Source organism: Hypanus sabinus, chromosome 10 (genome assembly GCF_030144855.1).
Source record: "Hypanus sabinus isolate sHypSab1 chromosome 10, sHypSab1.hap1, whole genome shotgun sequence".
Taxonomy (NCBI): Eukaryota; Metazoa; Chordata; class Chondrichthyes; order Myliobatiformes; family Dasyatidae; genus Hypanus; species Hypanus sabinus.
The window spans coordinates 41,015,645-41,041,554 of record NC_082715.1 but is presented as its reverse complement, the minus strand read 5'-3'; the positions used below and the strand labels follow the sequence as shown (position 1 = coordinate 41,041,554).

The following is a 25,910-nucleotide window of genomic DNA, read 5'->3' as shown; positions in this document are numbered from 1 at the left end:
CAAGATGTTGGTGAGGCCTAATTTGGAGTATTGTGTGCAGCTTTAGTCACCTACCATAGAACACTACGGCACAGTACAGGCCCTTCAGCCCTCCATGTTGTGCTGATCCATATAATCCTTAAAAAAATACTAAACTCACACTACCCCGTAACCCTCTATTTTTTCTTTCATCCATGTGCAAGACCACGAGGCTCTTAAATACCCCTAATGTTTTAGCCTCCACCACCATCCCTGGCAAGTCATTCCAGGCATTCACAACCCTCTGTGTAAAAAAACTTACCCCTCATGTCTCCCCTAAACTTCCCTCCCTTAATTTTGTACTTATGCCCTCTGGTGTTTGCTATTGGTGCCCTGGGAAACAGGTACTGACTATCCACCCTATCTATGCCTCTCATAATCTTGTAGACCTCTATCAAGTCCCCTCTCATTCTTCTATGCTCCAAAGAGAAAAGTCCCAGCTCTGCTAACCTTGCTTCATACGACTTGTTCTCCAAACCAGGCAACATCCTGGTAAATCTCCTCTGCACCCTCTCCATAGCTTCCACATCCTTCCTATAATGAGGTGACCAGAATTAAACACAATACTCTTAAGTGCGGTCTCATGAGAGATTTGTAGAGTTGCAACATGACCTCTCTACTCTTGAACTCAATCCCCGTTTATGAAACCTAGCATTTCACAGGCCTTCTTAATTACCCTATCAACCTGCGCAGCGACCTTGAGGGATGTATGGATTTGAACCCCAAGGTCCCTTTGTTCATCCACATTCTTAAGTAACTGACCATTAATGCTGTACTCAGTCTTCTGGTTTGTCCTTCCAAAATGCATCACCTCACACTTGTCCGGATTGAACTCCATCTGCCATTTTTCTGCCCAACTCTGCAGCCTGTCTATATCCTCTTGTAACCTTCGACAACCTACAGCTCCACCCACAACTCCAATCTTCGTGTCATCCGCAAACTTATTCACCCATCCTTCCACCTCTACATTCAGGTCGTTTATAAAAATCACAAATAGCAGGAGTCCCAGAACAGATCCCTGCAGCATTCCACTAGTCACCGACCTCCAGGCAGAATACTTTCCTTCCACAACTACCCTCTGCTTTCTTCCTTTAAGCCAATTTTTTATCCAAACAGCCAAGGTTCCACTTATCCCATGCCCCATGACTTTCTGGATGAGCCTCTCGTGAGGGACCTTGTCAAATGCCTTGCTAAAGTCCATGTAGACCACATCCACTGCCCTACCCCCCTCATCAATTTCTTTCACTACTTCTTCAAAAAACTCAATCAGGCTTGTGAGGCACGATCTTCCCTTCACAAAGCCATGTTGACTATCCATGAGTAGACTGTACGTCTCCACCACAGGAATGATGTAAATAAGGTTAAAAGAGTTATAAGGATGTTGCCGGGTCTGGAGGACCCAAGTTATATGGAAAGATTGAATAGGTTAGGACTTTATTCCTGGAACATAGAAGCTTGAGAGGAAATTTGGCATAGGTATACAAAATTATGATGGTCATAAATAGGGTAAATGCAAGCAGGCTTTTTCCACGGAGTTTGGGTTGGACTATAACTAGAAAAGTTTAAGGGGAACATGAGAGAAAACTTTTCCACTCAGAGGGTTGTACGACAGTGGAATGAGTTGCCAGTGCAAGTGGCACGTGCAAGCTCAATTTCAATGTTTAAAAAAAGTTTGGGTAGGTACATAGATGATAGGGGTATGGAGGGCTATAGTCCCAGTGCAGGTTGATATGAGTAAGTAGTTTAAACAGCTCCACATGGACTAGATGGGCTGAAAAGCATGTTTCTGTGCTGTACTTTTCTACAACTCTATGGCTCTAAATCTGTTTGCTACCTATTCACCCATTCCGAAAATGGCCTGTCTCCTTAAAGTCTGTCAATTATTAAAAATTATATCAAGTTAATTGTGCATAATTTACTTTTAACAGGTTCATGCTGACTTCTTCTAATCAAACCACATTTGTTGAAGTAACTTCTACTTCTGTTTCTTCCCCATCACCAAGATTAATCTGACTGGTCTACAGTTGCCAGGTTTGTTCTTATACTTTCTTGAGTAAGTGTATAATGTTTGCATTCCTAATTCCCAATGATCACTTGTGAATCTGCAGTTATTTGGAAAATTAGAAGAGGACTGCAATTTCCTTTCTTACTTTTCTCAAGAATGCAAATAGACCATGTGACTTGTATTTCTAATTCTTATTGTTTATTCATTTTAGCCCATCCAGAATCTCAATTAAATCTCCAGCATCACATTCTCCCTTGAAGATTAATTACATGTCAATTATATCCACCATACCCTTTGTTGCCAGTGGTAAATTTCCATTTTGTTCACGACTACTCCTAGGCTAGAAGAATAATCTTGAATTTCCATTCATGTTTGGGAAAAGTTTATTTTCCACTAATGTTATGAATTTGACTTTCTTTTTACTTCCCACCTTGCGATCAGTGTGCATCTCAATTGTTTCTTCCTTACCACCAGAGAGTTGATACATTTTTTTTTGGTCTTTCAGGGAGGGCTGGCTTTTAACTTCTGTACCCTAACCCTTCATTGTAATGTGCCTAGCTGAAGCAACTCTACTTTAAAGGCCTTTGACTATACAATTTCAGCTTTGCTTACCATGTCCTGATCTCAAATTTTGATGATCCAGGTCTGTCCCCATCCTATTGAAATCATCTTTTCTTCAATTATTTACACCTTGGAGTGGTCCATATTCTTTTATACAGCTAGTTTGAACCTCATGATACTGTAATCACTGTTTCCTAGACACTCTCCCACTGATAATGCTCCATTTGACCTAGTTCATTTCTCATAATCAAATCCAGCATTGCTACTTCAATAGATAAGAAAAATGTATTCAATTCTCCTAAACACATTTCAATAACAATTCTAGTTGCCAGTTTTGTTGTTGCTAATCCAATCTTCATCTGTTTGCGAAATCTCCAAGGATTTCCATATTTCCGTGACTTCCCTGTAAATTTGCTGCATGTTGCCAGTGATATAATAGTTTCAGTAATATAATGTCATGATACAGCTATTGTTTAATTCTAAATGAGTAGATTTGTGCAAATACCTTACTTAAGAACAATAAACACCAAAATTGCTACTCTTCCCAAAGAGAGTTCTTACAAATCCCTGTGTTCAGATGAATAACAGGTCAGATTAATATGGGATTTCTGATACATCCACAATCAAAACAGATGATTAAAATCTCTACCTTTTCACATCTTCATCGGACACAAGAAAAAGAAAAAAAGTATTAAAAACTCAAAAGGATGAGAAGCACACTGAATTGTTTCCTTGTATTAAAAATAAAAGATCAAACATTTTGAGAATGAATAATTTGAATTAAGTGTTGACCTTCTAGAAATAGTGAGCATATCCAACATGTCCATCTATTCTAATGTTCTTACACTGCACTATTTTTCAAAAACAATTATTAGCTATTTTCGATTTTAATATTAAATTAACAAAATGACTGGAGATGTATTTATATATCCACAAGGTTCTTAGGACATGAAATGACTTGCAAGAAACAATTTGTACAATCAATGAAAAATTAGTGCATAAGTATCTGAAAAATTATCTTTTCAAAAGGTTTTACAGAGAGTCTACAAGACCAAGTGAAAGCATAACCAGATGTAGCATAGTTGCTGCATTCGATGATTTATAACTACGCTATTAAATTTTATGACTTGACATTTACTAAATCTTAATTTTACCAGTGATCTTCAACCACTTTGTAGCCTGCAACTGATTGGGTTCTTGTTGCAGTTTCAGTGTGCCAGCGAATTGATCTCTATTTACCCACGACTTTTCATGTAACCCAACTCTCTTGAATGAGAAGCAAGACCTTGGGCCCACAACTCTCCATTATGTATAGTCCTCTAAGCCTAACAGCTACATCTCAAACAAGAGATACAAATTTCAGAAAATTGGTGATGCAACTTATTCCAGCAGGACTGATTCATTACTACTTAGTTATTTAAGTCCTATTGCAAGGAACCTGTCTATACTTCTTCCTGTCCCAGTAAAGCAGCCAGCATAATCAAAGATAGCACCCACCCGAAACATTTTCTTTTCTGCCCTCCTGCACCAGACACAAGATGCAAAAGCTTAAAATCATATCCTAACAGGCTCAAGGACAGCTTCTAACCTGCTGTTCTAAAGCTATTTATTGATTTCCTAGAATGACTTGATGGAACTGACCTCACAATCTCCCTCATTACGGTCTTATTTATCTTCCTCATTATTGTTTACCTGTACTTCACTTACTCTGGAGCTGTTATTCTTCATTCCATTATTTTACCTTGTTTACCTCAATGCACTGTGACTTGATCTGTTTGAAAAGTATGCAAGACAAGCTCTTCATTGCATCTCAGTATAAGTAACAATAATAACCCAATTTCAATTTGAAGGCTATCACAATCAACATTTAGTGTCATTAGGCACCTAATCAAAACAAAAATATTAGAAGACAATTCTATTTTTGCTTCCTTCAAATATCTGGTCATGATCTCAAAGGATTCAATAAAAAATGTTTGACTTTTTCCACTTAAGTGGAGCAATACATAAATTATAATCAATTCTACCTTTTCCCTTTGGATCAGTTTTTTGTACACAAAATCTGAAAAAGGTCGAAGTGGACAGAACTTCCCAGTTCCCTCAGCACATGTAAAGATCCCATCTTCATAGACAACTCGACCACGGCTGATTGTCACCAGAGGAACACCATGGCATCGCATATTCTCATAAAGGTTCACATCACCACCCTGTACTTGCGTACTCACAGAGATCGTTCTGAAACAATCAATCAACTATTAATACAAAAGCAAAGGAAAGCTTGGGAAAGATTATAACTTAGAACAACTTATTTGTTTATCTGTATTCTGTAAGACAAAATATGATATACACCCCTTTAATTTAATAGCCCCATTAAAAATTCTGCTTTATACCTCTTATCTAATGAATAAAGTTAAAGCAAAGAAGGAGAATGCCATATCGCAGAATTAGTATGGTCTGGTTTAATTGAAAGATACTGGCTTAAAATATAGGCCAGCACATCAATGCAAAACAGAAGAATTGTTGACAACTGTCATACTCAGATAAAGTGTCAAACCATAATACTGCCCACATGTGCACAACAAAAATAAAAGATTATTTATGGTTAGATTTGAAGAACCCAGAAGTCCATTCACTGGCCAACACAAGTAATAACGTACCACTCCCAGGGAAAATGTGCAAATAAGTATTACAAGTGCATTTGGCTGCCTTTGATGTAGCTTGACATGTATCAAGAACATACACTGACGTTCTGATATTGTTATATCCTTTGATGCTCCTATGCACTTTAGTGAGAAACAGACCTTCTCAGACTTATTTCTGATGTGTGGAGGTGGGATTGAGAGAAACTTTGCTTATATTAACCAATCTGATTATTTTTATTCATGGAATAAAGATACCATTTTCAAAACCAGCATTTATTGCATCGTCTTAAATGCCCTTAAGGTGATGGGATTCTCGAAGTTTTGTCTTCTGTTTAAAGAAGATACAACCACAAAGTCAGGGTGTTCTTGCCAGTTTGAAGAAGGTACAGCTATGCACTTCAAGTTAAGTTGCTGTATGACTTGCTACAAAACTGTTAATCTAGTCCTTCACAATGAAAGAGGATGGTAAATAGCTACACAACATCTATCAGATTATGTAAAATCACAGGTACAGAGTTCTGCTTGTGAAGAGAGTAGAAGCATTAGGTGCCAATAAAATTTACTGATGATGGGCTTCTTTAGTACTGTCAGAGTAGAACACTGCTGTTTGTTGAGAGTATCCCATCACACATTCAATTTGTGCCTTGTAAATAAAAGAATATTTCTTGGGAATCAGGTGTTGAGTAAAAACTTCTGATCTAGTTGAGTTTCAAAGTTCACAGGGCAGAAGCAGGTTCCCAATTTGCACACAAATATAAAGTACCTCCACCAAGCAATATGCTAGAAAGTATGGTACTGGTTACAAATTCAGAGGAAAGAATATATATATACACTTTTTAAAGTTTTACTTTTTTAAGAAACAGAACAAATTACAGTAAGTTCCAGGGCTTTAGATTATAGTAACAATTGTCAGTGTGTTATACTTAATCTTATAGTGTTTCAAATCAATTAGAAAATATGAAAATTAAATTTCTTGAAAATCTGAACTTCAGCTATTGGCATGTACGAATATTATACCTAAACATCTATCCCAAAAATTTCTACCCCTAAATTAGTTGTTATTGTCCAAACAAAGACTTGCATTTGGAATTAATAGTATAACAGAATAGAATTGTTTTCACCAACAGTCAACACATTCTAGTTTATGACCTTTCCTGAGCACGAGAGGCAGGTAATCTCTACTGTACAAAAATTTTGATCAAATAAAAAAAAATCAAAACTCATGGTACTAGAAACATACCTTGTAGCTTCTGGATCCCACACAACAATATCAGCATCAGCTCCTGGAACTATTCTTCCTTTCTTGGGATACAAATTGAAAATTTTTGCAGCATTGGAACTAGTCACAGCAACAAAGCAGTTTTCATCCATTTTGCCACCAACCTGAAAATATCAAATAGTACCAATAGTTGTTTGCAAAACAAGTTTTTCTTCATATTTCAATTAAATTTGCTTTGCTCTCTTATATCTCTCTATAATTTATGAAATAATCAGAAGCATACAAGCTTTTACTAATATTCTTAACAGATTAATAAAATGAAAATAGAGTCAATGCAGTTTTTCCAACTCTGGAAGTATGCAGCCATGGTGTTGATGAAGAGCAGAGAGAGAACACAGAACCACAAAGCCAATTTTCAAAAGGATAGAAACAAATATTGATTCCAAGAAAAAGAACAAAATATTGCTTGCTCCTATTTCACAGCTCGCCCTGTAAGAATATTGGGTGAAGAGTAGGAGAAGCTCTAAAAGTAACTAACCCAATTTTCTGTTTAAGAAATATTTAAATGAGAAAGGAAGAACCAGCAATGAGATGGCTCCTAGTACCTGATTTTATAAGGCTTTGCAGAATACAAGTATTAATTGATGAGATGCTCTGATCATACATGAAATTTCTGAGAAAATAATCAATAAAGATTGGAAGAGGACCTAATATTCCAAACAAACAGTTACTGTTGTAGCAATCCAAGAGCTATTAAACTGGAAATACCACCACAGTTCAAAAGGTGAAGTAGTATGGATATACAGGTATGCTGATGTCCAAGAAACCATTCAAAGCAATGAAATTCAATCATAATACGTACATCATAAAGAAATTGTATAGCAACCACTAAACTCAGACTTCATCCAACTTGTAAAAGGAGACAAGAAGCTGATGACAATAGCTGCAGAATGGTTGGATCTAATCTTCCTTTGTAAGATCTTAAGTGCCACCACTTGGCAAATCAGTTGCCACAAAGACTCTCATAATAGGTGTGCTCACTTCTAATTCTCTTGTTCACACTCAATTTCACTTATTTGAATTGTTCAAACTTCTTTTTTCTCTCCACATCAAGGGCAATGTTATATTTTTCATTTGAGATACTAAATTAAAAACAATTGGAAAATTCTCAGTATGAAGCTAACATATTTTACCATTTCATGTGATACTTAGTGTCACAACCTCAGCTAATGGCATTCCAGAAGTAGTCAGGGATTGCTTAGATTAGAGCAGCAAATTTCATAACATATGCTGGTGATATCAAACTTGATCCTCATTCTGATTCTGTACTTTGTTGGATACTAAGCAAAAATAATCTACAGCCAGATCTGGAGAGAGGTGTAGCATGTGGGCTGGACAACTCTCATCAGCAAATTACAGACGAGGGCAGCATATTAGATAATGAACATGCAAATATAATCTTTCAGGCACTCTGTGAAGTCTGAACTTGCAAATATATACTTTAAGAACAGAGGCCCTTTACAAAAAAGCTTCATATTTCAATTCAGAAGCCACACTGTGCAGCATGATTTCACAACAGCAACATATGACTTCTGCATGTAATTGCAGATGTCCTCCATCTGAGCTCAGACTGTCTGACATGGTAATTCTGGATTGTACTGCGGATAGGTACTATCGTAACCAGAATGGCTGATGCCCTTGGAGGTTGGTGATGGCCCTGTGCAGTATAATTCTGTTTAATAATTTCATTATAGCTGTGTTAATGTGACATCCACTGATGCTATTGATCACCCATTTAGCCTGGGTTGCAAGGTACAGGTAGTCCCCGAGTTACGAACGTCTGACTTACGGACAACTCGTAATTATGAACCGAGGAAGGAGAACGCCGTCCGCCATTTTAAGTTGTTGCTGTTGACCCTGTTGAGTGTGTAACTTTGTATTTGGCTTAAAATTTTCTTAGCAAGATTCACCCTGACCCTTTTCCGGTTGGCTGGTGGCGCAGTGAGGTCAGTGCCGAGCTTGAGACAGACCGCTCCTGAGCGCGCTGGATTGATGTCGATCCAGTGACTCCTGTACAATCTGTGCTGGGTTGATGTTGAGCTCACAACTCAACCTCGTAAAAAAAAAACATTGCCACCTCCAGTTTAAATTCCCATGTGGAATATTGTGGAGGTTCAAATACCCAAACCCAGCACAGCCCCCACTTGTCCCATTTAACCTGTGTCAAAGCGGTGGAGTTTAGGACCCAGGGAATTCAGTGCAGTGGTCCTTAGGAGCCAGCGAAGGTCGGGACCCACTGCCCACAGTGTTTCTGTTCCGTTGATGGGAAGCGATCGCGATTGAAAATAAAGTGGAAACAATAAAGCGTTTGGAAAGAGGTGAAACGCATTCCGTCACTGGAAAAGCATTAGGCTACAGTCAGTCAACAATCAGAACAATTTTAAAGGATAAAAAATACAGTGAGAATAATGGAACATGTGAAAGGCCCTGCCCCGATGAAAGCTACAATTATTACTAAGCAACGCAGTGGTTTAATTATTGGAATACATACGTTTCTTAAGTGCGTAGGCATAGAGAGGTAAAATATATACTATATACTAAGACAAACGTTTGACTAACTGATGCTAAATAATACTGGATGTACTTGTTCCGACTTACGTACAAATCCGACTTAAAGACGGACTCAGGAACGGAACTCGTCCGTAACCTGGGGACTGCCTGTATAATGAGTCATAGATAACCACAACACAGAAACTGGCCCCTCAGTCCAGCTAATCCAATGCAGAAATGTAGCCCTCCATGCCCCTATCCAAACTTCTCTTAAACATTGTAATCAAAATCTCAACCATCATTTGCATTGGCAGCTCGTTCCACACTCTCACCACCCTCTCTGTGTGAAGAAATTTCCCCTCATGTTCCCCTTAAAATTTTCACCTTTAACCATGATCTCTAGTTGCAGTCCCACATAGGTGCTCGGTGCAGCAGTCTCTCAATCTACACAGGGTCTCACCGATATGCAAGAGGTCACACTAGGTGCACTGGATACAGTAGATGACCCTAACAGACTCACAGGTGAAGTGTCATCTCACCTAGAAGGAGTGTTTGGGAACCTGAATGGAAGGGAGGGAGGATGTGTAGGGACAGGTAGCAGCTGGTTTGGCCTCCTGTATGAGTCCTGATGTAGATCGGGAGACAGCTTCATTGAGCATGGAAAATGTGGGATCTCCCAGTGGCCACCCATTATAATTCCACTTCCCATTTCCATTCCAACATGTCAGTCCATTACCTCCTCTCAGGTTGGAGAAGCAACACCTTATATTCCAGAAGGGTAGCCTCTAACCTGATGGCATGAACAACGATATCTCGAACTTCTGGTAATGCCTGCTTCCTCCCCTCCCCCCACCATTTTCCATTCCCATCTTTCACCTTATCTCCTTACCTAGCCATCACCTCCATTTAGTACTCCTCTCCTTTTCATTCTACCATGGCTTTCTGTCCTCTCCTATCAGATTCCCCCTTCTCCAACCCTGTATCTCTCTCACTAATCAACTTCCCAGCTCTTTATTTCATCCCTTCTGGCTTCACCTATCACATTGTGTTTCTTTCTCCCCTCCCCCCACCTTCTTACTCTGACTCCTCACCTTTTTTCTCCAGTCCTGATGAAGGGTAGCTGCCAAAACACTGACTGTACTCTTTTCATAGCTGCTGTCTGGCCTGCTGTGTTCCTCCAGCATTTTGTGCATGTTGCTCAGTGGTAAAAACCTGCTGGCATTTACCTTATCTATACCCCTCATAATTTTTTATATCTCTATCAAATGTCCCCTCAATCTTCTATGTTCTAGGGAATAATGTTCTAAACCTATTCAACCTTTCCTATAACCCAGGTCCTCCAGCCCCAGCATCATTCTTGCAAATTTTGTCTGTATTTTTTACAATCTTATTTACATCTTTCTTGTAGGCAGATGACCAAAACTGCACACAATACTCCAAATTAGGCCCTACTAACATCTTATACAACTTCAGCATAGCATCCGAACTCCTGTACGCAACAGTTTGATTTATGAAGGCCAATGTGCTAAAAGCTTTCTTTAGGACCCTATCTCTGTGACATCTCATTCGTTGAATTATGAACCTGTATTCCCAGATCCCTTTGTTCTACCACACTCCTCAGTGCCTTACCACTCACTCTGTGAGACCTACCCTGGTTGGACCTCCCAAAGTGCGAGACCTCACAGTTTTCTGTACTAAATTCCATGTGCTATTTTTGAGCTCATTTTTCCAGCTGATGCAGACCCTGCTGCATGCTTTGATAGCCTTCCTCACTGTCCACTACACCCCAGATTTTGGTGTAATCCACAAATTTGCTGATCTATTAACCACATTATCATCCAGATGACTGCTATAGCTGACAAACAACAATGGATCCAGTACCAATCCCTGTGGCACTCCACTAGTCACAGGACTCCAGTCAGAGAAGCAACCATCTACGACCACTCTCTGGCTTCTCCCACAAAGCCAATGTCTCCAATTTAGTAGTAATCCAATTTACTACTTCATCTTAAATGCCAAGCGATTGAACTTCATCTTAAAAGTAGTACTTCAATTGATTGATACTTCATCTTAAAAGTAGTAATCCAATTTACTACTTCATCTTAAATGCCAAGCGATTGAACCTTCTTGACCAACCTCCCATGTGGGGCCTTGTAAAATGCCTTACTAAAGTCCATGCAGACAATACCCAGTGCCCTGTTTTCATCAACTTTCCTGTTAACTTTCTTGAAGCACACTATAAGATTGGTTAGACATGACCTACCACACAAAGTTATGCTGACTATCCCTAATCAGTCCCTTCCTACCCAAAGACTCATATATCCAGTCCCTTAGAATAGCTTCCAATAACTTTCCCACTACTGATATTAGGCTCATTAGCCTGTAATTTCCTGGTTTATTCTTAGAGCCTTTCTTAAATGGCAGAACAACATTGGCTATCCTCCAAACCTCCAGTACCTCATCTATCATGAAGAATTATTTAAATATCTCTATTAATGACCTCAATTTCTGCACTTGCCTCCCACAAGGTCCGAGTGGGCACTTTGTCAGGACCTGGGGATTTGTAAATCCCAAGTTGTCTCAAGACAGCAAACACCTCCTCCTCTGTAATCTGTATAGGGTCCATAACTTGCTGCTGCTTTGCTTCATGTCTATAGACTGTGTCCATCTCCTGAGTAAATACAGATGTAAAAAAATCCATTTAAGATCTGCCCCATCTCCCATCTTTTGGCTCCACAAATAGATGACCAATCTGATCTTCAAGAGTACAAATTTTGTTCCTTGCTATCCTTTTGCTCTTAATACAAGTGTAGAATCCCTTAGGATTCTCCTTCACCCTGTCTGCTAGAGTAACTTCTTGGCTTCTTTTAGCCCTCCTGATGTCCTTCTTAAACATTCTCTTGCATTTCTTATACTCAAGTATTTCAATGGCTCCTTCTTGATAATACCTGCTATTCACATCCTCCTCCCCTTCTTTAAGGGAAAAGTGAAAACCAAGTTTTCCTACCTCTGTTATCTTTACCTTTTATTCTGACAGGCACATACATGCTTTTAGCCTCAAAATTTCACTTTTGAAGGCACCAAGCCTATCTCTGCCAGAAAACAGCCTGTCCCAATCCTTTCTGATACCATCAAAACTAGCCTTTCTCCAATTTAGAATCTCAACCTGAAAACCAGCCCTATCCCTTTCTATAATTACCTTGAAACTAATGGCATTAAGTCACTGGATGCAAAGTGTTCCTCTACAAAAACTTGTCACCTGCTCTGTCTCATCCCCTAACAGGATATCAAGTATTGCACACTATCTTGTCGTGACTTCTATAAACTGATTAAGGAAACATTCTTGAACACATTAACTTCCCAATACAAGTCCTCAGCTGCTCAAGGTTATACTTCACAGTCACTAGCAGCTTTCTCCTCAATAAAAAAATACTGTATTCACTTCCCTAGCTATTAATGCAGCAGTGCTTGGGAGTGGCAAGATATGGAATTTCAGCACTAAACTGTATAAATATCATATATGCCACAGGCATTTGGTCAGTTCACATATTGATGACTTTTGCAGACACAGAAAATGAGCAATAGCTGAGTGACAGCAAGGAGGAAACTGTCACTCCATGTACAGGAGTCTGGCATTTAATAATCATATTTACTTCCCGAACAGAATGATGAGGAACTACTTGTGGTGTACAAATTGCTGCAGTATGATTAGACTGGAAGTGTGAGAACTCTAAGATTGTGAATAAGGAATAAAATTGAGAAACAGCAATTTCCAGATCAGGATATTGCATCACTTAAAGTTACCTTGGAAATACTGGAATTCCTCAATCACTGTTCTTCTCTTTATAACCATATAACAATTACAGCACGGATAAGGTGGTAGAAACGTTGGATTTTCCATGTACGGCAGAAGAATCCTTGATGAATAGTTGTCACCTATTTTGAAGATTGGAAGACAACACTGGTTGTCTCCATTATGTTCCAGATAGTATTTCTTTGTACTTCAGATAGAGTAAGAGGCATGGGTAAAGAGTATTGCTTTTGTCCCCTGGAAGCCACTGTATGACCAACGTGGCATTTTAAATACAACATGCATAGTTCATTACTTCAATATCAGCAAATGATAGAAGGTTCCAAGCTGCATATCATCGAGCACTGGAGCACTAGATGTGTTACAGAGTATTTGCACGATGATCACTGCATTCTTTATGCAAAGAATCAGCCATTCCATAAAACAACCCATATACCCAGGAGAATACAAGAACATCTTTGAAAATTACAGAAAGACAGAAAAGAAATCCATGAAGCAGTCATGTTTTCTGACATCTGTTGAGATCCTTTGCATGATTTTAGGAGATGTCAGACAGGAACAAAAATACAGAATTTCTGTGAATGATAACAAGGGAACAAATGGTGAGAAATATTTCCATGTATCAAAAAAATTCAAAAAATTAAAGCAGTCTTGAGGGGAAAAAAGGAAAGCTTGTTATGTAAATGTAACATCATAAAACTAGAGTAAAATCTATCCTACCACTCCTTTCTCCCAGATGACAGTCATTCGATCTTGCACTCCAGTTACACCATGAGGAATTTTGGTAAAATCATCTTTTCCTACAGCTTTCTGCTTGACAGTAAATGGACGATGATCCGAAGCAACAACATTAATAGTGTCACTGGGAAACAAACAATAATTAGTGTTCAAATTAATCATTAGATATTTTGGCCTTATGAAAGTTCAATCATTTCAATCTAAGGTTAATCAACAGCACAAAATATTTGAAATTTATTATGACATACATTTTCCCTTGTCTAACTTTCTACAATAGGTTTGTAGATTTTGCAGAAGTACTTGATCAAGAACCATACAGAAAAGACTTGAGCACTCCTATGACCTGCATCTTAACTAATTAGGCATCTCGGCTCAATCTGGTTGCAGGTAACTTCCTCCTAAAAACTCCTGAAAAAAAACTTAAGCATCACTTTTTGTGTCTTTTTCCAGTTAAATGTACATTGTTAGGTTTCATAGAGTTAACTTTGGCTATTGCTAATTCCTTCAAGGTTCAATTTATTGTCAAAGTATGCATTTACTTTGATATTTGTCTTCTCCAGATAGCCATGAAAATGTAAAAGAAACAAAACACTCAGACCCCAGAATCCTCCACCCCCTTGTTGCAGAACAGCAATAACAACAACCCCAGACCCCTCCTCCACAGAAAAAAAAATCAGCAACAAAACAATCCCCGACCTCCTCCCCGCAGAAAAAAAAACAGGCACAATAACAACCCCCAGCCTTCTCCCCCACAGGAAAAAACAGCAACAGCAACACACTCCCAACCCCTCCCCCACAGAAAAAAAGTGACCAATCCCCTCACTGACAAAAAAGAACACCAACAGTAGCATCAAACCTCCCCCCAACCACACACACACAAAGAGCTTGCAGATCACCCACCCGACCACAAGAAAGAAAACACCAAAAAACTGAAGGAGACCAATATAAGGTACATAAATTTCAAAACATCGAGCGGTCCTTCCGTGACTGAGAACTCATGCCTGGTCCCATAGGTGTCCTCCGTTGGGAGCAATCACTGACTCTATGGCCTCCTTTGGGAGTGATTGCTGACAGGGTCTGAATGCTGTCAATCTGACAGCCTCCTCGGGAGCACTCACTGATTGGATCCGATTGCCTTTATCTTGATGCTTCAACCTTCATCGCCGCTTCAAGATGGAGTCATTTATGACCCCACGTCCCACCTTTGTTTTTTTCCCCTCATGAGTCAAGCTTGTGTTCTTGGTCCTTTTTGGGTTAGTGACTCTGATCTCCATGAGGCAGCTCTCTGGACATAGCACAGTGCTGGATCCTTCAACTGAGATCCAAACTGTACATCATAGGCACCAAAAGTTTCCATAACATAAACAATACAAAAAGAACAAACAGAAGGCCTAGAAACAGAGAAATAATTTTAAAGATTTGCTATCTGCAGATGTCACCCAAGAAATCGTAGTTTGCTGGCGCCATCTCGATGAGAGGTTGGCAAAAACCTTATCTTACAAGATTTGACCGAATGTGCACAACATCAGTACATTTTTTTTTATTTGTTGGAAGAACTTGTTGCTGGCAAAGTTAGCTCTTTTTGGTCATCCCTTCTTGAACTACTGGAGTCTTTCTGGTGAAGGCACTCACATGGAAATACATGGTAAGGACTTCCAGGATGTAGACTCTTCGATGATGAATAAAGGGCATTATCGTTTCCAGCTGCACAAGTAACAAAGGCTATTGGTTTGGTTGAGGAGTCACTGCAGAGTCATTGCTACAAAATGGAAAAATATTAACTACAGTTGATGCTATGCAGCACAATCGAGGAGTTTCTTTTTAAGTTATTTTTGGGATTTAGATTAACTTGCAAAGTTATCGTTCATTCATTATCTATAATTGACCTAGAAAAAGCAGTGCCAAGTTGCCTTCTTGAACCACAGAAGTCCTTCTGGTGAAGACAAGTGGACTGCTTTGTCCCGGATGGTGTGGAGGTTCTTGAAGGTTATTGGCACTTGCACTCATTCACACACATGGAGCATTTTTCATCTCTCCTGACTTGTGCTTTGAAAATAGTGGAACAGCCTTTGGGTATCAGAAGGCAAGTCACGCACCACAGAATACACAATCTTTAATCCATTCTTTGAAATATGGTATTTATGTGATTCAGTTGATTAGCCAGTCAGTGATGATCTCCAGCATATTAACGGTGAGGAAGTTGGTGATGGTAATGCTATTCAACATCAAGGTCGGTAGTTAAGATTCTTATGTTGGATATGGACATTGCCTGGCACTTCTGTGGCCCAACTGTCACTTGCCACTTCTCAGTCTATGGTTTATGCAGCCATGAACTGCTTCATTTGCTGATAAGTTTTGGATGGAATTGAACACCGTGCAGTCTGCACTTTTGACGTCATGATGAAAGGAGGTTCACTTATAGAGCAACTGGAGGTGATATGGGTTCATCCTACAGTAATGCCCTGTGGTTGGGATGATTGGCCTCTGAGAATCACGATCACCCTTCTTTGTTGTGACCACAACTTCAATTGCTGCAGTGTTTGGAGCCATATGACAAATGAAAGGAAGATGTCGGTGAGTGAGGGAATGAAAGTTTCAGGTAGCTGGACTGAGTGCCAGCCAAATATGCTGCAGTGCTGTTGAAACTACTCATTTAAGCAGGTGGATCCTATTCTATCGTATTGTCTTGTACAATGCAGATGGAATAAAGGTCATAGGAAGGCAGGAGTTGAGTTAATTGCTGTAAGATTTCCAGTCTCTTAGCTGCTGTTATAGATGGTTGAGTAAGGTTTCTTAAGAAATTTAGAGTGGGCTAATCATTAACATGAAATTTTCTGATCCGTAGGTTTCAGGAGAAAAATACTGAAAAATGTTTTACTGGTTGGCTTTAAGTATTAACAATTACCATGCAGATATTGGCATTTTTCAATTTAAACCATAAATCTCACTTCAATCAATGTTATATTCTAATCAATATTTTAGTTATGCACCTTTCAAGAATTCTAAGAATGCATTTGCTAAGTTTTAAAGTTCTAGTATTGCAAGTAACTTGAGCTGAATAAATATCCATTATAATAATAATAGAACTGTTTTCAGTTCAGTGAAATATCATTGAATAGGAAAATGGCAACAAATGATATCCTTGCTAAACTTGTGATAGATAACTTACCTGCTTAGCAAGCTCATGAGGTGGTTGGGAGTGCTAGAGTCCAGTCGGAGTGGAGGAACAGTAACATGGGCAGCAGCATGAGACCAGTCTGGGTGATAATAGATTGATCCATTCAGAACCGTGTGCGCCAAGGTCGTTTCCCCATATATAATATTGCCTTTAAAAAAAATTACATGATTAAAAGTGCACATCAAAATGCTTAATTTATATAGTTATAATATGCTGGTTAATTGATGTACACATAGAGGGTTCACTTAAGTTTTGTTCAAGTTAGATAGTGACCTTTTCATTTCTATTAATTTGTCTTACACAAATGGACAATTTTGCTAAACTGGAGAGAAATTAATTTGCAGTAGGTATGATTATTAAAGAAACTTGGTTACTTTCATGAAATACTTTCAGATTTGTAATTATTTGTTTTATCATGTTAGAAACTGTTCCATGAACAAAGCATCTTCCAACTTTTTACCACTTGTCCACTCAGCTGATGAATTAATCCTCCTTTATGTTGAGCCACACTTGGAAAAGGTATTGAGAGTAGCTGGGACAGAGAATGTACTCACAGTGGGAAACTTCAAAGTACACCATGACCATGAATGGCTCTACTGATGGTAACAAGCTAAGCAGTTATTAACTACATCACAGAAATAAGGCTGCCCTGGGCGGGTGGGGGGAAGAGGGGGAATGGACCAAGAAAAACTAACATACTGCACTTCATTCTCACTATCTACTCATTAATTTATCTATTCATTGCAGTTGTTTTGGTGTACTGAAAATGAGGTACTAAATATGGTGAAGCTACCAAAATCTCATAAGAACAGATGAACTAAGTAATCTCTAAATCAATGGATCACATCTGTAGGCTGGTACTTTCAGGGGCATATATTGGAAGGTAATTCATTAGTGAATTGGAAACTTCTCCCAGATTATTTCATTATCATTGGCAGTATAGTATAGTCACATTTACTGTGTGTAAAGTTGATGATTTATGTCTGAGTGGACCTTGGTTTTCTTCTGCCCATGTTGTTGCAGACACAAAACTTCAGTCAATTTGATTAATTTTACAGGGTACTTAACAGAACAGTTGACAGGTAAGACAATGGAACCAGGCAACATCCCACTGGTAGCACTGAATATCTTCCATGCTTCAAACTACGGTATGTTTTTTCAGTATTTTTGCTGCACTGTCAACTATCCAGGACCATCCTAACCAAGGACCACCACTCAGGACATGCTCTCTTCTCACTGCTGCCATCAGGGAGGTGGTATAGGAGCAACAGGATGCACATCACCAGGTTTAATAACAGTTATTACCCCTCAATTATCAGGCTCTTGAAGCAAAGGGGACAACTTCACTTGCCCCATCATTGAATTTTTTTCTTCACAACCTATGGACTCACTTTCAAGGACTCTTCAATGTCATGTTCTCGATTTTTATGTCTATTGTATTTGCACTTTGGTTTTACACATTTGTCTGCCCTATTGGGTGCAGTCTTTCATCAATTTTACTGTGTTTCTTGGATTTACTGTGTATGCCCGCAAGAATATAAATTTCAGTGTTATATATGGTGACATATGTACTTTGATAATAAATTTACTTTGAAAAGCAGGTCTAATCAATCCAACAAATTAACACACCCTCAGTTAACAAAATGATGCAAAATGTTATTGATGGGGCAATTAAACAGCACCCTGTTCACCATTGCCCATGAATATGTTTCTCCAAACCTTATTAAAGTAGACAAAGGAAATGAATTCCAGTAGCTGAGGTGAGAGCAACTGCCTTTAATACCATATCGTGTGGAAGAGGCATGGTAAAATAATAAAAGGAACACTAATCAAGGGAACAACTACATTGCTGAGTTGAAGCTCACCCAAAGGTAGGTAGTCATGACAGTTGGAAGTGTATCATCCCCTCACCAGGATATCATGTCAGAGCTCCTCAGAGCAATGTTCTAAGCCAAACAATCTTCAGCTGGCTCATCTATGTCCTATTGTCTAACATAAGTCAAAATACAAATCAATATTCTGATTATGAAATTCAGTTTTCATTACGACTCCCCAGAAAATGAAGTAGCCCATTTTGCATGTACACCTAGACAACATTTTTGGTATTTTTGGTATGGCCTGCGCTTAATACCCAGTATCAGGCAATGGTGATGTCCAACAAGGTAATTTGACCAGTTACTAGTGGTATTCAGCGTTACCACTGCTGAGCTCCCAACCATTCATAGCCTGGGTTCACCATCAGCCAGACACCTAACCAGACCACACATGTAAAGACAGCAACTATTATAATCAGTGAGAGGTTAAGTTTCCTGCAGCCCTAAAACACCCAAAATCTTTCCAGCACCCAAGACTCCAATTTTCTTAGTTTGTCTGCATGACTGGAGCTCCTTTAACACTTGTGGCACTCAAGACCATACAGCTCCTCTTTTGTTTGGCAGTTAATCATAAACATGCAACAAATACATCTCCCACAATTGTGCACATTGCAGCTATGTGTAGCTTTTTAAAAAGCCATTAGAGAGGCACATTCAGCCATTCTGGATGCACCCTCCTAAGCTGTGATCTTAGCAGGCCAGGCAGCATCTGCAGAAGAGAATTTCAGCCCGAAATATCGACTGTTCACTCATTTCCATAGATGCTGCCTGGCCTGTTGAGTTTCTCCAGCATTGTGTGTGCGTTTTGTAGTGCACCACCATCTACAAAACAAATGTGGATTTGAAAAGCAGAGATGTGAATATCTAAGTTTTTGGCTCGGCTTTCAAACAGTAAGTGGGAAGGTTGTACATTGAATAATGAAGGCTGAAACTAAAGTTAGGAATAACATATTTTCTTTTAAGAAGTAAAAATGTATGACCAAAAAGAAGATCAAATATCAAAAAATGTAACATCACTTACAAGAATTAAGAAAGCAAAAGAGAAATTGTAGATGACTTAATTTCAAAATTTGACATCTGTCATCAAAATGTTGGGATTTATCATTATAAGTACAATAACAGGGCATTAAGAAAACTGTGAGTAATTTTGCAAGCAACTCATTAGATTAATTAAACAGCATTTTTGGGATTTAACAAACAGTAGATAAAAAGGGGAACCAGTGAATCTTCTTTAGATTTAGAAAGGCGTTTATTGACCAATAACAAAAAATAAAGGCAAATTATCCTGGATAGAGGATTAATTAAAGAATGGATAGCAGACAGTAGGAATAAATGAAGTGAATACAGTTTGACAGATTCACTTATGAAGTATCACAGAATCCTCAGTTATTCTTGACTTGTGTTAATGGATTAAGTATAAATTTATAGTGTAATCTATTCAAATTTGCTCATGATACAAAGCAGATGGGAAATATAAGGAAGAAGCAAAGTGTCACCAAAATGATGTAGATCAAGTAAATGAACTAACAGGCAACAGATGGAGTATAAATGTGGAACAACATAAGCTGATATGATTAAAGAAAGAATTATTTTAACTGTAGAGCTGTGTGAAGGCTCGTACAATGCAGAAAGCAAACAAGCAAATAAAACAATCAGGAAGGCAATTATGTAGTGATCTTTATTTCAATGAGTTTGAGGATAAATAGATCATACCAAGTCTGCACAGCTTTGACAACACTATATGTGGAGTATTATTGCATAGTCTCAATACATAATCATCGTAAGTTCATCACTTTAATTCTTAAGTTGAGTTTATCCATGTACAGAAATTGTATAAGACTGCCCACAAACTATATAGCTTAAATGCATCTTTAATTTATTCGTATTTAAAAGAATAAGCGACTCAGGCTTACTGAATGGAAATGGTATCTTTACCTCAAAAAGCAGACAACCTTCATACACCACCAGTGACATTCAAGAATAGTCTTTTACTGAATATCTGGGAAAAATACATAGGATTTAAGAGTTTTATTTTCCAAACACTGGTAACTAACCTTACCATGCATCTGTGCGGAAGCAATGACATTAGCTGCTGACTTGCTTGAGATATTAACCAAATATAATGGACAATGGGTCTAAAAGGGAAAATCAGAGTTAGTTAACAATTTCCACTATGATGCTGAAATATACTGAAACAATCACTTAATTGAAAAACTCACTCGATTTGCAATTATGATGGCACGATGTGTTGCTTCTGCTTCAACCTATATAGAAACAAGTAAGAAGTATTTTATGTTTTTTAAAAAGGAACATAGATAATATTTAACAGAAATAACTGGAGGGAAAAGAGCCTTCTAATTTCCTTACAAGAATATGAGCAGATCTCAGAAACAGATATAATTGCTGGATCTTAGAACAAACTTTTATGGAACTTATCTTAATAACACAAATGGACAATAAATATCTTCCCTTGGATTGTGCAGTGGTCAAGTAATCATTTCAAGGAAATTTTGGTAGCTCTTTCAGTTAGTAATGTATCTGTTTTCTAATCATTAGAACATTAATACTTTAATTGAAAATAGTTGTCAAGAACTTAAACCAGCACAAAATTATAGTGGTATATAAAATCATGAAGGGAATAATAAGGTAAATTGTCACAGTCTTTCCCCCCCCCCCCCCGCCCCCCGCCAAGAGTAGGGTAGTCTAAACCTAGAGGGCATAAAGTTAATATGCAAGGGGAAAGATTTAAAGGGGACCAGAGCTGGCTTGCCCATAGAAGACAGAGAGTAGTGGTTGAATGCTATTATTCTGACTGAAGTCCCATGGCCAGTGCTGTTCTGAAAGGATCAGTGCTGGGTCCTCTGTCGTCTATGGTATACATTTATGATCTTTAGGTGATGGATTAGCAAGTTTGTGGATGACATCAAAATTGGTGGAGATGTGAACAGTATAAAAAACTACAGTGGGATATGGGCAGAGAAGAAACGGATGGAGCTTAATCCAGGGAAGTGTGAAGTGTTACGCTTTGGGAAATCAAATGAAAGGAGAAAGTATGCAGTTAATGGTAGACTCCTTAACAGCATTCAGGTACAGAGGGATCTTGGGATCACTGAAAATGGCTACGTAAGTGGATAAAGTGGTAAAGAAGGTGCATGCTTGCCTTCAATGGTAGGGGTGTTGAGTAAAAGAGTGAGGAACCATGGTTCACCTATGTAAAATTTTAGTTAGATCGCACTTGGGAGTATTGCTTGTAGTTCTGTTTCCCACATTATAAGAAGGATGTGGCCACTGTGGAGGGTGCAGAAGAGGTTTACCAGGATGAGGTCTGAAATAGAGGATTGAGCTATCAAGAAACATTAGATATACTTGGGTTGACCCCCCCCCCCCCCCGCCACCCAAGAGGTTGAGGCAAGACCCTATCTATTTTTAAATTGTGAGATGCATTGATAGGGTTGATAGTCAGAATCTTTTCCCCAGGGTGGAAATGCCAAATACCAGAAGACATGCTTTTAAGTTTACAGCTGATGTGACAGGGAAGTTTTATTTTTAAAAGCACATAGAGTGGTAGGTGTCTCAAATTGTTTACCAGGGCTAGTAGTGGAAGCAGGCACTTTAGTGGATTTTATGATAGACATATGAGTATTAAGGGAATGGAGGTATATGAATGATACATAGGAGGAGGATATTTAGTACAAGTTGACAGCAGGATACCATTGTGGGCTGAAATGCCTATTCAGTCTGTTCTATGTTCTATCTGTAGCAGCCTCTTAATTTTTTAAGCTTATTAAAGGTAGCTTTCTTTTTGAGAGTAGAAAGTTTGAGAACTGAATAAGAGAAACAGCCAGCTTCAAATTATAGATCCCTCCTAGACAAAAAGGTGAAATTTCCTTTCTGGATTTCCAATGGATCAAAAAGAATCATGCAGAAAGAATATCGCTATTGTCAGATAGTACAAAATTTATTTTTACTTGTATTTCTCACAAGTGAAATACTTGTTTTTAGTCTACATTTCTAGTTTCACCCTGATCCTCAAAAATGTTCTCTTGCTCATGTGAAAAATATGAATAAGCAAACCCTTTCAGAATATCAGAAGATAAAAGACTGATAATAAATTGACATTATACTTGTGTAGATTCAGTGCACATCAATCATTTTAATGTAACAAACCTCTTCAGGCCTGCTGATGTCTATTCCTTCAGGTCCGGTGATTCCCAATTCAAGAGCTTCTTTTGCACCCTGAAAAAAAAGCACCTTTTCAACATCCCTTGGAAGTAAACTAGTTAAAACTTCAAGGCAATCTGAAATTTTGCAGTCACATTCTCGATAAAGATGTGCTACATTATATTTTAAACTTTTTTTGAATGCTTGTGGAATTGCTTATGAACAGTTACCTCTGCAACAAGATCTCCATTTTCAGCATGAACACAAGCTATTGCTCCCAGACTTTTACATGTACGAAAAACCTGGTAAAGTTCATAATCTCGCAGCATGTACTGGTCCTTGTATGCCATGTATGTTTGGAATGAATTCACACCATGCTCCTTCACTAATTCCTCCATTTCAAGTTGTACCTAAAAAACAATTTTATAAAATACACGGATTGATGATTTAGCTGAAATACATGTAACTTATTAATATTCAAGAAATTTCATCAGTAAAACTAAAATAACAAGGAGGGAATGTGGACCCGCAAACCCACTTTAGTATTCAGTGTCATATCTGAACTTCAACATCATTCTTCTGAATCCATCATGTTATTATCCCAGTTTCAACCATTCTGAATAACAGGGCAGATACAGCCCTCTGGGTAAAAATTTCAAAGACTAGCAAGCCAAGTAGGTAAGTTTTGCATTTCAGTCCTGACTGGCAGATCCTTCACCCTGTGGCAAAGAGCCTGATTTCCAAACATTCTCCAAAGAGCAAACAACACACACAAAATGCTGGTGGAACACAGCACGCCAGGCAGCATCTATAGGAAGAAGCACTGTCGACGTTTCGGGTCGAGACCCTTCGTCAGGACTAACTGAAAGGAGAAATACTAAGTCCATGTTTTAAGTTTATACGGGTATCCGTCCCCCTCTTTTCCTTCGCTACATTGGCGACTGCATTGGCGCTGCCCCCGTATGCATGCTGAGCTCGTTGACTTCATTAACTTTGCCTCCAACTTTCACCCTTCCCTCAAATTTACCTGGTCCATTTCTGACACCTACCGCCCCTTTCTTGATCGTTCTGTCTCCATCTCTGGAGACGGCCTATCTACTGATATCTACTATAAGCCTACAGACTCTCAAAGCTACCTGAACTATTCCTCTTCCCACCCTGTCTCTTGCAAAAATGCTATCCCCTTCTCACAATTCCTCTGTCTCCGCTGCATCTGCTCTTAGGATGAGGCTTTTCATTCCAGGACGAAGGAGATGTCTTCCTTTTTTAAACAAAGGGGCTTCCCTTCTTCCACCATCAACTCTGCTCTCAGATGCATCTCTCCCATTTCCTGCACATCTGCCCTCACCCCATCCATCCGCCATCCCACTGGGTTCCCCTTGTCCTCACCTACCACCCCACCAGCCTCCAGGTCCAACATATAATTCTCCGTATCTTCCGCCACCTCCACCCTTGTCCACTCATTCCCCCCACCCCCCCTTCCCTTCCCACCAATCTCCTTCCTGGCACTTATCCTTGTAAGTAGAACAAGTGCTACACCTGCCCTTACACTTCCTCCCTCACCACCATTCAGGGCCCCAGACAATTCTTCCAGGTGAGGCGACACTTCACCTGTGAGTTGGCTGGTGTGGTGTACTGCATCCGGTGCTCCCGGTGTGGCCTTTTATATATTGGCGAGACCCGACACAGACTGGGAGACCGTTTTGCTGAACACCTACACTCGGCCTGTCAGAGAAAGCAGGATCTCTCAGTGGCCACACATTTTAATTCCACGTCCCATTCCCATTCTGATACGTCTATCCATGGCCTCCTCTACTGTCAAAATGAATCCAAACTCAGGTTGGAGGAACAACACCTTATATACCAGCTGGGTAGTCTCCAACCTGATGGCATGAACATTGACTTCTCCCACCCCACATCCTCAGCACATTCTACATTGAGAGTATCCTGAGCAGCTGCATCATTGCCTGGTTTGGAAATTACACCATCTCGGATCGCAGGACCCTGCAGCAGATAGTGAGGTCAGCTGAGAAGATCATCGGGGTCTCTCTTCCCACCATCACGGACATTTACACTACACACTGCATCCGCAAAGGAAACAGCATTATGAAGGACCCCATGCACCCCTCATACAATCTCTTCTCCCTCCTGCTGTCTGGGAAAAGGCTCCGAAGCATTCGGGCTCTTATGACCAGACTATATAACAGTTTCTTCCCCCAAGCTATCAGGCTCCTCAATACCCGAAGCCTGGACTGACACCTCACCCTACTGTCCTGTTTATTATTTATTGTAATGCCGGTACTGTTTCTGTGCACTTTATGCAGTCTAGTGTAGGTCTGTAGTCTAGTATAGCTTTCTCTGTGTTTTTTTTATTACGTAGTTCAGTCTAGTTTTTTGTACTGTGTCATGTAAACCATGGTACTGAAAAATGTTGTCTCATTTTTACTATGCACTGTACCAGCAGTTATGGTCGAAATGATAATAAAAGTTGACTTGACTAACTTCCGTAAATGCCCCTCCTCCCCTTCTTACCCCATCCCTGACATATTTAGTTGTTTTTTTTTTCTCTCTGCCCATCACTCTGCCTGTTCTCCATCTCCCTCTGGTGTTCCCCCCCATTTCTTTCTCCCGAGGCCTCCCGTCTCATGATCCTTTCCCTTCTCCAGCTCTGTATCACTTTCGCCAATCACCTTTCCAGCTCTTAGCTTCATCCCATCCCCTCCAGTCTTCTCCTATCATTTCGCATTTCCCCCTCCCCCTACTACTTTAAAATCTCTTAGTATTTCTTCTTTCAGTTAGTCCTGACGAAGGGTCTTGGCCCGAAATGTCCACAGTGCTTCTTCCTATAGATGCTGCCTGGCCTGCTGCGTTCCACCAGCATTTTGTGTGTGTTGCTTGAATTTCCAGCAACTGCAGATTTCCTCGTGTTTGCTCCAAAGAGGAAATTACATTTCAGTAATTAACCAATCAACTTCACCTCTGTATTCCATTACAACTATTTATTAAAACAGCAACTTTATTATGACTTGTGTATAATTTTCAAAAATTGAAAGCATATTCTATTCCTTCACAGGGCTTCCCTTACTTCCTCCTTTTAAGATAAATGAATAATTTCCTTAGTGAAACAATAATTTGTAGTTCTACAGGTGTGCCCTC

General features: G+C 39.2%; 1 protein-coding gene across 1 annotated transcript in view; it reads right to left on the bottom strand.

The window, feature by feature from the left end:
* The window catches only part of dpysl5b (dihydropyrimidinase like 5b), a 72,163-nt gene that overhangs the window by 6,355 nt on the left and 39,898 nt on the right, over window positions 1-25,910 (bottom strand). Inside the window, exons 3-10 of the mRNA XM_059981735.1 lie at window positions 22,985-23,164; window positions 22,761-22,829; window positions 20,813-20,857; window positions 20,653-20,728; window positions 16,711-16,867; window positions 13,524-13,665; window positions 6,464-6,606; window positions 4,609-4,816 (exon numbers count right to left, since the gene is read on the bottom strand). Coding sequence (XP_059837718.1) covers window positions 4,609-4,816; window positions 6,464-6,606; window positions 13,524-13,665; window positions 16,711-16,867; window positions 20,653-20,728; window positions 20,813-20,857; window positions 22,761-22,829; window positions 22,985-23,164 — 1,020 coding nt within the window. The remainder of the gene's footprint in view (window positions 1-4,608; window positions 4,817-6,463; window positions 6,607-13,523; window positions 13,666-16,710; window positions 16,868-20,652; window positions 20,729-20,812; window positions 20,858-22,760; window positions 22,830-22,984; window positions 23,165-25,910) is intronic.